Raw genomic sequence first — 12205 nt, 5'->3', positions numbered from 1 at the left:
CACTCCATTTTTTTTTTCTCTGAGGACATAGTCATATTCTTGTGTGACTCATGTTTCATATTCTTTCCTATGAACACAGGATCTGGATCTTCTAGAGTATTTGGAGGAATCACAGGTTTTGTATGGCACCTTGGGGCTTAAGAATTCTGCTCCAGCCCCAGTTTTTGTCCTCCTGAGGTAGAGAATGACCTGAGCTCTGTGTAAATGTGATCTTTTATTTCAATTCTTCAGGCAGAGGTAGCCTTCCTGAGTCCTTGGGCTGGGAGCGAAGGAAAGCCAGTTCTGTGAAACAGAGTAGTCTTTTCAACATCCCAGAACCTGAAGATCTCTGAATAATGTTTTGTCTGGTTCAAAATTGGGAAGGGTATATGCCAGGGATGTGTCCTATCTCCATACCTTTTCAACCTGTATGCAGAGCAGATTATCAGAGAGGCTGGGCTCTATGAGGAGAAGTGTGGCATCAGGATTAGTGGAAGATCTATTAACAGTCTGCGTTATGCAGATGATACAACCCTGCTTGCTGAAACTGAGGAGGACCTGAAATGCTTGCTGCAGAGGGTCAAGGACTGCAGCCTTCAGTATGGACTGAGGCTCAATGTCAAGAAGACAAAGATTCTCACCACTCGGCAGCATCAGGATGGATGGTGAAGAGATTGAGATTGTTCACAGCTTCAGTTTGCTCGGCTCCACGGTCAACACTCTTGGCACCAGCAGCCAGGAAATAAAAAAAAACGTATTGTGATGGGAAAGTCTGCTGTTAGGGACCTCTCTAAAGTACTCAAGAGCAACGGTGTGTCTCTGGAGACTAAGGTGCATTTGATACAGCCATGGTCTTTGCAATCACTTGTTATGCATCAGAGAGTTGGACAATGACCAGGGAGGATAGAAGGAGAATTGATACCTTTGAGCTGTGGTGCTGGAGAAGAGTATTGATTCTATCATGGACTGCCAGGAAAACAAACAGATTAATCCTTGAGAGGGTTAAACCAGGCTACTCCTTGGAAGCAAGGATTCTGGGGCTTTGTCTGACAACTTTGGACATATTTTAAGGAGGGACAGGTCCTTGGAGGGGGACATCATGCTTGGGAGGGTAGAGGGACAGTGTAGGAGGGGAAGACCCTCTATGAGGTGGATTGATTCAGTGACTGAGGTAATCGGGATAGGTGTGTCAGAGACAGTGCATTTGGCACAGGACAGAGCAGGGTTTAGGGCTGTTGTACATAGGGTCGTTATGAGTCGCAAACGTCTCGACAGCACATAACAACAACAACAACGGGCTTTTCATTCAAAATTTGGTGAGAAGGAGGGGGCATGATATGGGAAGTCCAGAGAGGGAGAAAGATAAAAAGGGGGTGTGTGGGTACAGTAAAGGATAAAGCTAGAACAGGACACCTGGAAACAGCAGTAGAAGATACCTGGAGGTGCTGGGTAAGATACAAAAGCAGTGAGATGGGTTCAGCAAGAAAGAGTGAGTGGATTGAAGATCGTTCACTTTATGCCCCACCCTGTCTCTTAGCAGGTAGCTGAGAATCCCATACTGTCAGAGCTGAAAGGGTTTCTTAAGAGGTCTTCTGGTCCCAGTCTCTTATTTTATAAATGAAAGTCCCATGTCCAGAGAGGCAAAAGATGTCCAGAGTCACACATGCAGACCTGTGCACCAGGATTGAGGGAGCTGCCTCTGAGGCCAGGGCTCTCTGGACGGAGCCCTGTTCTCTGTCTGTTCTCATCTGTGTTTTCAGCCTGGATTCAGCTCATCCTTGTCTGGGGAATCGTGACTGGGACCTGCTACATTGCATTTGTGCTGTTCTGATGACTAACTGGAAGTCTCTCTTGTTGCCTTGGTACAGGATATACGGCAGGGACACCATACAAGGTCCCACCAACACAGAGTAATACTGCTCCACCCCCCTACTCCCCATCACCCAACCCATATCAGACGGCCATGTATCCAATCAGAAGTGCCTACCCTCAGCAGAATCTGTATGCCCAGGTAAGTACTGAAGAGGGTACCACCTCTTCTGCAGGCAGAGGACTCACCAAAAGGTGGGGTGGACAGGGTAGGAAATATCAAATAGAGTTCAAAAAAGGGGGAGGAGGGCTCCTGGCTTATGCTTGCTGTCACTGTTATGTCACTAAAGCACTAGATCCCAGTCCTCCCAGCGCCTTACTCCACTGTATCCCTTCGAGGTGCCGCACATGAAACCATCACATTAATAGAAGCCAGAGTAGCAAAGGAGCAAGGGCTCTCAGAGAACATCTAGCTCCACACCTTTGTTGTAACATGTGAAGAAACAGAAACCCAAGCCATGAGTGTGTCTTTCACGGCCACACAAGAGCGATGAGTTCCGTTGGGGTGAGAACCCTGCCTGCCTCCGCATATGGTCTATCTCTTCCTGCTGCTCCACATCTTCCTTCCTTGATAAAGTCTATGAATGAAGTGAGGGGAATAGTCCCTCCAGCTCTGCCACTAGTGCCCTGTGTGACCTTGGGCACGTCCTTCACTCTTTGTGTGCCACAGCGCCCCCACCTGGTCCCCTTGATCTGGAGAATGTGTGTGCTGAGGCAGTGGCTGTGAGATAGGGACTCTGAGTGCCAGCATACACGTGGTATGATGATTCTACATGAAGTTTAAGTGGTAAGGAGAAAGAACATTTTGATTAAAAACAGAATAACTCTGTCATAGACTAGATAAAAAAACTAGGCTTGAAGTAATTTTTTTCCCCACTCAATTATAATAGGCTGCTTTGGACTAAGTGCTCTAACATTGAGGCTCTAAACCCCCAGGCTGGGGCTCTTGGCACTATTTCGTAGAAACATTTGAGAAGCATTAAATTCAGATGATCTTGAGAGCTCTGTCTCCTCCATCCCAGAGATCAGCAGGCTTATGGACTATGGCAGAAGGAGGCAGCCGTGTGACCCAGGCAGTAGAAGGTCCAGTGTCTCTATCATCATGTTTTTACATAACAAGAAATAAAATAGTAAGAGACGTCTTAGGAAATGGTTTCCATTTGGATATATTTTCAATATGTATAAATTCTATCATCCATACCAGTTTGATGATGTGACTGCTGCAGTCCTTCATGTGCGTTTGAGCACCATGCTCTGTCATTCACTAGACATGTTTACAACCTTATTAATGGATTGATTATAGTCTCTGTCTCTAAATTTTAGGTAGCTTATAAAAGCTAAAACCGAAGTTTCAATGGTTAGAGCCCTTATCCCATCATAGCAATTCTGTAAGCAAGGCAGAACTGGATTTTTTTTTTTTTTTTTTTTTTTGCAGAACTGGATTTTAAGCCTTGATTTTCAGACTAAAGCCTGAGTCTAGCTCTGAACTGTCCATATTCGTATAAAGTAGACGTAGAGCCCTAGCTCGAGTGTAGAGCTTATGTTCTTGGTCAAGTTCTTCTCCCAGGTACCTATCTCCTTAGGGTCTAGGAAGAAAAGAGGCTGTCCTTCCCTCTCTATTTCTACCTCTCCAAAAACTTGTGTGACTTTATCTCTTTCTACCAGGGAGCCTACTACACTCAGCCGGTGTACGCTGCCCAGCCTCATGTTATCCACCACACCACAGTCGTTCAGCCAAACAGCATTCCTTCTGCCATCTACCCAGCACCTGTTGCTGCCCCCAGGACTAATGGTGTGGCCATGGGCATGGTAGCAGGGACCACCATGGCGATGTCAGCAGGTGAGAGCATATGCGTCAGTGGCTTTCCTTCTTCTGCAGGTGTCTGTGAGAAGTTCTGGGAGCTCAGAGCAAGGACCCTCTAAATCTGCCGGGAGGTTTAGGGGAAGCTTTCATGGAGAAGGGCATGTTGAGTTAGGTCTGAAAGTATAAAACAAAAGCTTCCCAGAGAGATGAAAGAAGGAAGGGCATTCAAGGCAGGAACCTCGAGTATGCGTGTTCACAGAATGGAAATGGTCTAGGCACTTAAAAATTAGGGGTGTAGACTAGGGAGAGTGGCTCAGAGCTGTTGACAAAGATAAGAGGGTGAGGAGTCTTGAATAGCCTTAGTTAGTAGGGAGTTAGTAGAGAGAGTGGAGCTCTGGTGTTGCAGTGAAGGAGGGAGTTACCCTGCTGACCCAAAGGCTGCACTTCTATGGCTGTTTCCACAAGAGAAAGACAGGCAGTTCCCTTCCATACAGTTTACATTCTTGGAAATCCAGTGGAGAGTCAATTATGAGTTGGTTCCTACTGGTGAGAGAGAGAGATAAAAAGGGGGCTTAAGCAAGGGAGAGATAGGCTTGGTTTAAACATTCTCTCCAGCTGCAAAATGGAGGCAAGAAACAAATGGGCTACTGGAGAGGCTGTCATTTTAGTTTAAGGGAGAGGGAAGCTGGTAGCAGAGAACCCAAACAAAGAAAGCACAGGGGTGATGCTTTTTAGCAGATAGACTCTTAGAGACCTGGCCAGTAATTCAAGTGTGAGATGAGAAAAGGGGAGTCCAGGATGACCACTTCCCCATTTCTGACTTACTGCTACCTTGAGTGGAGAGGCAAGAGGGACCCCAGAGGAAGAGCAGATGTAGGGAAGTCTGGTCACATTGTCCGTAGAGAGTGGCTCTGAAATCCTAAGGCCAAGCTTCTCTGGCCGTTCAGATCCCCCAGCCACTCTGCAGGAGAAAGATTGTCTCTTTCTGTGCAATTGACAGCTTTTTAAACCTGCTGAAGGGTCACCTATGATTTGGAGCTGACTTGATGTCAGTGAGTTAGTTAAACATGTTGACACCCAGGGAGACATAGATTTTGGGCATTCGGATAAAGCGCATAAAAAGGTAAGAGGATGATGAATAGCCTGTAGGGACCCAAGTGTTAAAAAATCAGCTGGCCCATGATTGAAGAAGAGAATCCTGTGGAAGCATGGGCAAGTTCAGACTGTCTTGTGCCTCAGATGTTGTGGTGTAGAAGACCTCTCACTCCTCTCTGGTCAGCCAGCTGTTGCCTGTTTGCTTAGTGTCAGCCTTGCTGGGCTCCAGGAACCAGAGAGGCCCGGTCAGAACACTGCACTTCAGGAACCTCCAGGTTAATGGACACATAAACCAACAATTTGCACCCAGTGTATTTGTAACTATGAGAAGCATTCAAAGAAAAGGCCGCCAAAATTGAATGATCAATTCAGTTTCGGAAAAGATTTCCTTTAGGTCATGAAGCCTGGCAGAGTCAGGAAGGATCGACAGCAGGTGATCAGGCAGGCCAGGGGGTGCCCGGGTACAACTTTTTGGATTTACTGTTCTCTGTTTGGATGCTTAGGTACCCTGCTGACTACACCCCAGCACACTGCGATCGGGGCACACCCTGTCTCCATGCCAGCATACAGGGCCCAAGGAACCCCTGCGTACAGCTATGTACCCCCGCACTGGTAAAGCCTGCAGCCCATCCAAGTGAGTGGGGCCCCGGATGGGAGAGGTAGAAAGGTGAACAAGCATACGAACTTCTTCAGTGCCCCTCCCGTGAGTCTAGGTCACAGTTTTCAGAAGGCAGCAAGCAACAGTTATTAGTTGCTTGTCTGCTCTTAGTTCAGTCATGTTATTGTTAGGTGCCGTTGAGTTGACTGACTCAGCAGAATGAGGCACTGCCCAGTACTCCCCCCACACTATCACTGCTTTGCTAGAACCCACTGTGGCAGCTCCTGTCTGTATCAGCCATCTTACTGAGGGTCTTCCTCTTTTTTGGTAATTCTTTACCAACTATGATGGCCTCCAGCAACTGACCCCTCTTGATGACATGCCCAAAATATATAACATTAGCAGTATTATAATTCCTTAAAATAGCTACCAGTTTAGATACTTTACAGATTACAATCCTGATAGTAGCTCTATGGAAAAAGGACCATTAGCACTTCTACATATAAACACATATTTCAGCATCACTTCACCTATCAAAATGAAACTGCGACTTAGATTCTAATCCTTTTATTCTAAATTCCCTGCTTTACCTTATAGTCTTCAAACTTCTCTTTATTGTAGGCTCCGTTCTTCAAATTAAATCATAATCTAAATCGAACGTTAGTTCTGATTGAAGTAGGGTGGAGAACCTGAAGCTACTCCATACACCAGCTTCTCCACTGCTCTCAGCAGCTCCTGAGACAGTGTCCATGAGCCACAGGGCTCTGGGGATGCCAGTGTGAAATCCTCTGTCCTGCCTCGTGTACCCTGCCCTTCACCTTCTCTGGGACCCTTGACACCGGAGTATTCCACCTTGGTGGAAGCAAGCAGCTTCACTGGAAAGGATCAGGGAGCTCCATGTAGGGGTACTGGCAGGGTGAAGGAGGGTCCCCAAAGGCTTCCTAAAGTGGCAATAAGAATGTCACAGTCACTAATGGCTTTCCCTTTCCCCCCTAGATCTGGAGTCACACATTGTATGCAACTACTCAAGTCTTACATAGGTGCTGGAGCAGTTCCCTAGCAGCACCACCTCTATTTGCAAGAAGAGACAACGGAAGTGCAAGGGTCACTTTATGCATCTTTAGTGGTTTTGGTTTTATTTTTGATTTTTGTAAAAGCTGCTTTTTCTAATCTCCTGCCTCTCCCCAACTGCCCTCGTCTTAGCCAGCCCTTCCACAACTCCCTCCTACCTTGCCAGCCACACGCCCTCTGCTCCTCTCCCTTTCTCAAGTGCTTGGTTCTCGGGTAGCCCGGTTCAGTGTCAAGCAGCTAGTGGGGTTTATTGCAATGGTTCAGCTGAAGGCTTACTTTGACTTAGAGAGTGGGAACAGATGTGATTCACAGATTAAGGGTAAGAACTCAGAGCTGCCGATGCTGAGCACGCTGCATCTCTAAGGGGTCATTTTCCCCCTTTGGTGGAGGGGGATTTCCTAAGCAAGATTAGTTAAGGGCATTATCATGTCCTGACACAATGAAATATCTCCTGAGAACCATCGCAACAAACCAAGAACAAAACGACCTGATTATGTAAGAGTGTTAATAGCAGCTTGATACACCAGGCTGAGCACCTGGGAAAACATTTCCTTGGGAGAACTTGGGGGTGGGTTGGGAGAGGGAGGTGGGAGGAGAGAGGAAAGAAAGGGAGAAGAGGGTACTTGCCTGCTGGCTTCGTTTGAAAGGTCTTTGGTCAAACTAGGCCTGGACCTTCTGATTTGCACAGTGATGTAAACTGACCTGGCACTTCCTCAAAAGGTGATTTTGACCTCAGACATGCCAAGCAGCTGCAGGGTGGTGGAGCCCCAGCGTCCCAAGACCTTGGAAGGCCAGGTGCCCTGTGTAACCCAGACTTCAGCCTCTGAGCCCTCCTGGACCCACTGGGATGAGGAGCTTCCTCCTGGTTGGAATGGGAATCTGTGGCATGTCTCTTCATTTCCTCAGCCCTTCCCAGTGCCCGGGCTCACCTGCCTGTCTCTGGGGCTGGCAGGCAAGCTAGGTTCTTGGTTACCTTGTGCCATTCGTGGCCAAAGTCAAGGGACCATACTTCAGGTGGTTGCTGGCGGCTCTGAAGGTCATTATAGTGAAGGAAAAGCAATAGCAATAAACATTTCATAGACTCATGGAACTGACGGGACCTTAGCAATCATCTCATCCATTCCCCTATTTGACAGGTGAGGGAACTTAGGCCCAGACAAGAGGAAAGGACTTACCTAGACCTTGAAGTAAATTAGCATTAAATGCAGCCTTCCCACTTAGGGGTCTGTTGCCTACAGAAACATACCTAGGGATTAGATTGGCTTGGTTTTAAAAAAATTAAGTCAACAGTGCCCACACCTGGCAGACTGTGGAACAGTCTCTGGGCTTTTGTTTCGGCTCTTTTCCTTCATGGACTCCAAAGCAGAGGTTGAAGACTGGGCAGAGGCTGCATGGGGGCAGATGACAGGAACAGGAAATGCAGATGAAGAAATAGCCTTGGAAATTCTGTGAAGACTTCTGCACCTTTCATCCTATACCTGACTCCAGCTCTAGGAGAGGGAACGAGTGGGCTGGCGAAAAAGGAGAGGCCATGGTTTTAGGAACCTGCCTCTCATCCTGAGAGGAGGATGAGAATGAGGCCCAAAAGACATAGGCTGACGTGGGAGAAGAAGTGCCCGCCAAGGAGACCCCTGCTAGCCTCAGCCAGGAACCCGGACTGCCCAGCCCTGCTTTCCTGCACTCAGTGCTTGGCTGGGCCAGCAGTTTCTCGGGGGTGGGGCAGGAACCTGGCATTTTACCATACAAAATGTGATCACTGACAACATTTGAGCTCCTGACAATATGTTTTTATTTTAAATTTGTGTAAACTTCAATGTTCTCCTGTGTATCCCTAAATGAAAAATCAGGACATGCCTTTGGGCTTGAAGGATCACAGAAGCTGTCTTGCCCTCAGCAGGAGGGCAGAAGCCCATCAGCATCCTTGGCTCAGAGGCAGGCATTTGGGGTAACCCTCCTGGCCTTCCAGGGTGCGTCAGGACCTGTAAGCCCAGCTGCTCTAAATGGTCTGTTTACCCTGGGATGTTGAAGAGTGTTGGTTTTGAAACAAAATTTTCCAGTATTAGTCTTTTTTCCTTTCTTTCCCCAAATACCTCCTCCCACCTGCTTTGATTTTGTAAGGGTGGGTGAGGGTTATTTTAGATTATATCACACATGTTTGAAAATTGCCAAAATAATAATAATAATAATATAGGTAATAATAATAATAGGAAACCTTTGCATTTGTCAAGTGCTTCATAAATTTCAGAGCACTTAACCTTTTAATTTACTGGACCTGAGAGAAAGAGCAAAGTTATTCTACCCATTAGACAAATGAGGAAACTCAGGTTCTAGAAGAAAAAGGAACTTGCTGGAAGCAAACAAAATGTTGTTATCCTGGCAGCATCCTGGACACTGCTGCCGCTGTGGAGTGAGGGCTTGGGCAAAACCACAGAGGGGAAGAAGGCGAGACCCAGGGATGGGATGGTCCCTTTGCTCTTTCTATGAGTTAGTAAAAAGGTAATATCCTGTACCTCACAGCTCACCGAGCAATTTCACATATGTCTTGTTTAATCCTTCCAACAACCATGTGAAGTAGAAATTAGGCCTCGCATTTGACCCATGAGGCAGTGGGCTCAGAAAGGTAAAATGACTTGCTAATTGTTTCCCCCTACTCTGTGTTCTGCGCCCTGTCCTCTAGTGTGTAATCCAGGTCAGAGAGCAGCCCCAGGACAGAAAGAAAGGCACTGAGTGAAGTGCTGTGGTCCACAGGGGCCCAAGCCTAGCTCTCCCTTTCTGTTGTGCACACAGAGATCACTTGGTCTCACTCTCTTGCCTTGACCGAGATCCACAAGCCTGGCCAAGCTTGCGGAGTCACTGCAGAGGAACTGAGCCCCAGAGAATACTCGTGTGCATCTATTGGGAGGTACCCTAGGTGTCCAAAGATTCTGCATATCTCAGTGGTCGGGCTGACAGAAGGTCAGAGCTGGAAGGGCCCTCTCTGTAGAGAGGCACGAGCAAGCTGAATGGGCATGTCTATAGGACAGTCAGCTGTAGGACTGGACCAGCCTGCAATCCCCATCTCCACCCCACTCCACTGTTTCTTATGTGCCGCAAGCAAGTCACCAGGGCTGAGGAAGAGAGTAGTTTCCATTAGCAAACCTTCCTTATTCCTTCTTCTCACCAGCCTGGAGCCAGTGAAGTGTGAGTGAAGCTAGACTGTCTGTAGATGGTAAAATCCTGAAATAGTCTCTTGCTGCACTGAGGAGGAAGTGTTTCATTTCTTCCCCATGAGACAGGATAGTTGCTGCTCTTTTGCTCATTCTTGGCAGTGATTCCCTTTCTAGTCATTTCATGTTGTATTCAACAAGGACACTCCCCCCCACATCTGTCCCAGACTTTCTTTGTGTACAAAGTACTTTGACAATGATTGCCAAAACCCGCATTATTTTAGATGAAAAAAAATTTAAGGATTATTGGGTTTAGGAGATTAACGAAAACTCATTTGACTTGTAAAAGAAAGAGCCAAGATTTGAACTTTTCCATCTTCTGCTCTTTCTCCTGGCACCTTCTGGGTATCCAAGTGGCAGGCATGAGGAAGGGATAGGCAGCTTGTCTGCCTCAGAGTTAGAGGAAGGCTCAGCAGAACCCTGATTTTTATGAGCCTATGCCTTAAGCTAGAGGCCTGTGGGGAGCCCCGGGGGCATATGCAAGTGGCAGCACTGGGAGGATGAAAACTGGCAACAAAAGGCCTAATTGAACAAAACACTTTGGGGTCATGATGCCAAGGACTGAAGATAGATTCATTGGTAGCACAAGACATCTTTCCTATTCAAAGAATTGGTCTCGGGGATGCCTGTTCACCCTTTTTTTTCTGACCTCAGAGAGCCTGGCTACTATGCAGTTCAGTAGACAAGGGGACCTGGCATGGCCCTGAATGGCCAGCTAGAAGTCCTTGGGCTTGTTCTTCCCATGAGTAAGAGCCAGGACTTGGACATGGTGTGAGAAGATGCTTCAAGCATCCCTTCCCAACTCTCCTCTAGACTTACCCAAAATTGTTCCAAGTTGAAGATATTCCACTCGCAGAGGTCTTCTGGCACTTCTGTGGAGCAGCTTGCTTTTGTTCCAGGGGCCTTCAGAAACCAGTTACACCGAACACCATAAAAGTAGGGCAGGCCCCTGGGACATCAAGGTTTGATGTTCTCATTGTGCAGACGTGAGTCAGGATCCCAGCAAGACACTGGTTGAGCCGGGACCGGGGCCCAGCATATCACATTCCTTAAACTGTGTTCTGTGACAACAGAGGGAAGGCCTACAGGGGACTGGTTTCACTCTGGGCCTTGTGGTCTTAATCCTGGCTGCGTGACTCTTTAGATGTCATCACAGCACTTAAGCTGCTCAGTTGAGAAAACGTATTTGGGAGCTCTGCATACAGTATCCGTGTAGGGTGTAAGCCTGGTGAGTGAAGGGCAGATCGTGAGTGGACAAGGGAGAAGCCAGCTACTGTATGCCACTCCAGGGAAGCCTAGGCTTGACGCCCCTTCAACAGTAAGGTACAGAGGAAGGAAACATCACACACACACCTGAACACCCCCCCCCATTTACTGATCAGATTCCACACCTGAGCCTCTGAGAGTTCTGGCTTCTTGGGTGTCCCCCATTGGCATCTGGATTTATCCTTGTCCCTTTCATGTCCCCATCTCCTGCAAAACTGCTTGTTTTGGGAATTAAACATTACATGATTCCAGAGTCCAGTTTTAAAAATTCCTATCAGGCTACCTTCAGCATTCCTTGAGCCAGACTTCAGATCCTTTCCTTCAGTCTCTGTGGTAGGAATTTTCTATTTTGCATGCTACTGAGTCCAACTCAGAGCCCAGGTGAGGAGCCCAGAGTTGGGTTGGGAGCTACAACACTCACTTCCCTATGGCCGTGCTCACAGTCCCTAGGTATTCTTGCTGGAGCACTGAGGCCCTGTACCATTTGAGCCCCTGGTAGGGGGTATTTTCCTTCTTAAAAAGAACTGGTAGCAACAGCCTTCTGGAGACATTCCAGGCATCACTTGGGTAAAATTAGCTTTAGGTCTGGCTCCAGCAAGGTTCCAGTTAGTCTCAACTAGAGTCAGTCAAAGAATAGAACTGGCTCAGAGGCCTCCCTCCTTTGGGGCAGCCAGATTTTCTGGATTTATGGTCTGACTTAACTTCCTTATTAAAGAGCAAAGACCAGGCCTCTAGCAAGATGGAGCTGTCTGTGATGACGTTTAAAGGTCTGAGGGCCCGTCCCCACCTCCTGACTTCAAGGCTTCTGCATCCCTCTTTCATATCACATGACACAAACACCTGTTCTCATGGCATGTGACATCCATGTGAGAGCAATGTATATGATTTTGTATTTTTTAATTCATTTTAATCTACAGGTTGAAGTCTAATTTTTAAATTTTATTGGAACTCACATTTTAAAAAAATAAAAGCGTTTAAAATAATAATAATAAATTTTTGACCGGTGTCTTCCACGTAGTTTGATCAAAAAACTTATAGGTGTTTTAAAAAACAGACTGGAGTGTAAAGATTGGAAAGCCTCATGGCCTCACTTGTGTGTATGAAGTGTAAATCTGGTTTTGTTGTTTTGGATTATTTTAGGTTTTCTATTTTGTTTTGAAGATCAGATAGTGATCACTCTGAAAGATTGAAGCCAAGAATTTGTAATTAAGATATTTACTGTAAACTGTAGAACATTCAATAACTATTAAAGTTTCCCCCCAAAAAAAAAAAAAAAGACACAGGTGGTAATATTTCTTTTTTTAGTTCCATATGGAA

General features: G+C 46.7%; 1 protein-coding gene across 3 annotated transcripts in view; it reads left to right on the top strand.

The window, feature by feature from the left end:
- Nucleotides 1–7117, top strand: part of FAM168A (family with sequence similarity 168, member A) — a 230677-nt gene extending 223560 nt beyond the window's left edge. Inside the window, exons 5-8 of one of the 3 annotated variants that reach the window (XM_006885560.1) lie at nt 1848–1990; nt 3514–3688; nt 5251–5381; nt 6342–7117. In XM_006885560.1, coding sequence (XP_006885622.1) covers nt 1848–1990; nt 3514–3688; nt 5251–5363 — 431 coding nt within the window. In that variant the 3' untranslated portion in view covers nt 5364–5381; nt 6342–7117. Of the gene's footprint in view, nt 1–1847; nt 1991–3513; nt 3689–5250; nt 5382–6341 lie in introns of those variants that run through there. The other 2 variants (XM_006885562.1, XM_006885561.1) reach the window with 2 other exon arrangements.
- Nucleotides 7118–12205: the final 5088 nt, after the last annotated feature.

The sequence above is a fragment of the Elephantulus edwardii genome, unplaced genomic scaffold (genome assembly GCF_000299155.1).
Source record: "Elephantulus edwardii isolate Elephantulus edwardi_28Jun2011 unplaced genomic scaffold, EleEdw1.0 scaffold00044, whole genome shotgun sequence".
Taxonomy (NCBI): Eukaryota; Metazoa; Chordata; class Mammalia; order Macroscelidea; family Macroscelididae; genus Elephantulus; species Elephantulus edwardii.
The sequence above is the reverse complement of the archived record's forward strand: the minus strand, read 5'-3'. Positions and strand labels throughout refer to the sequence as shown.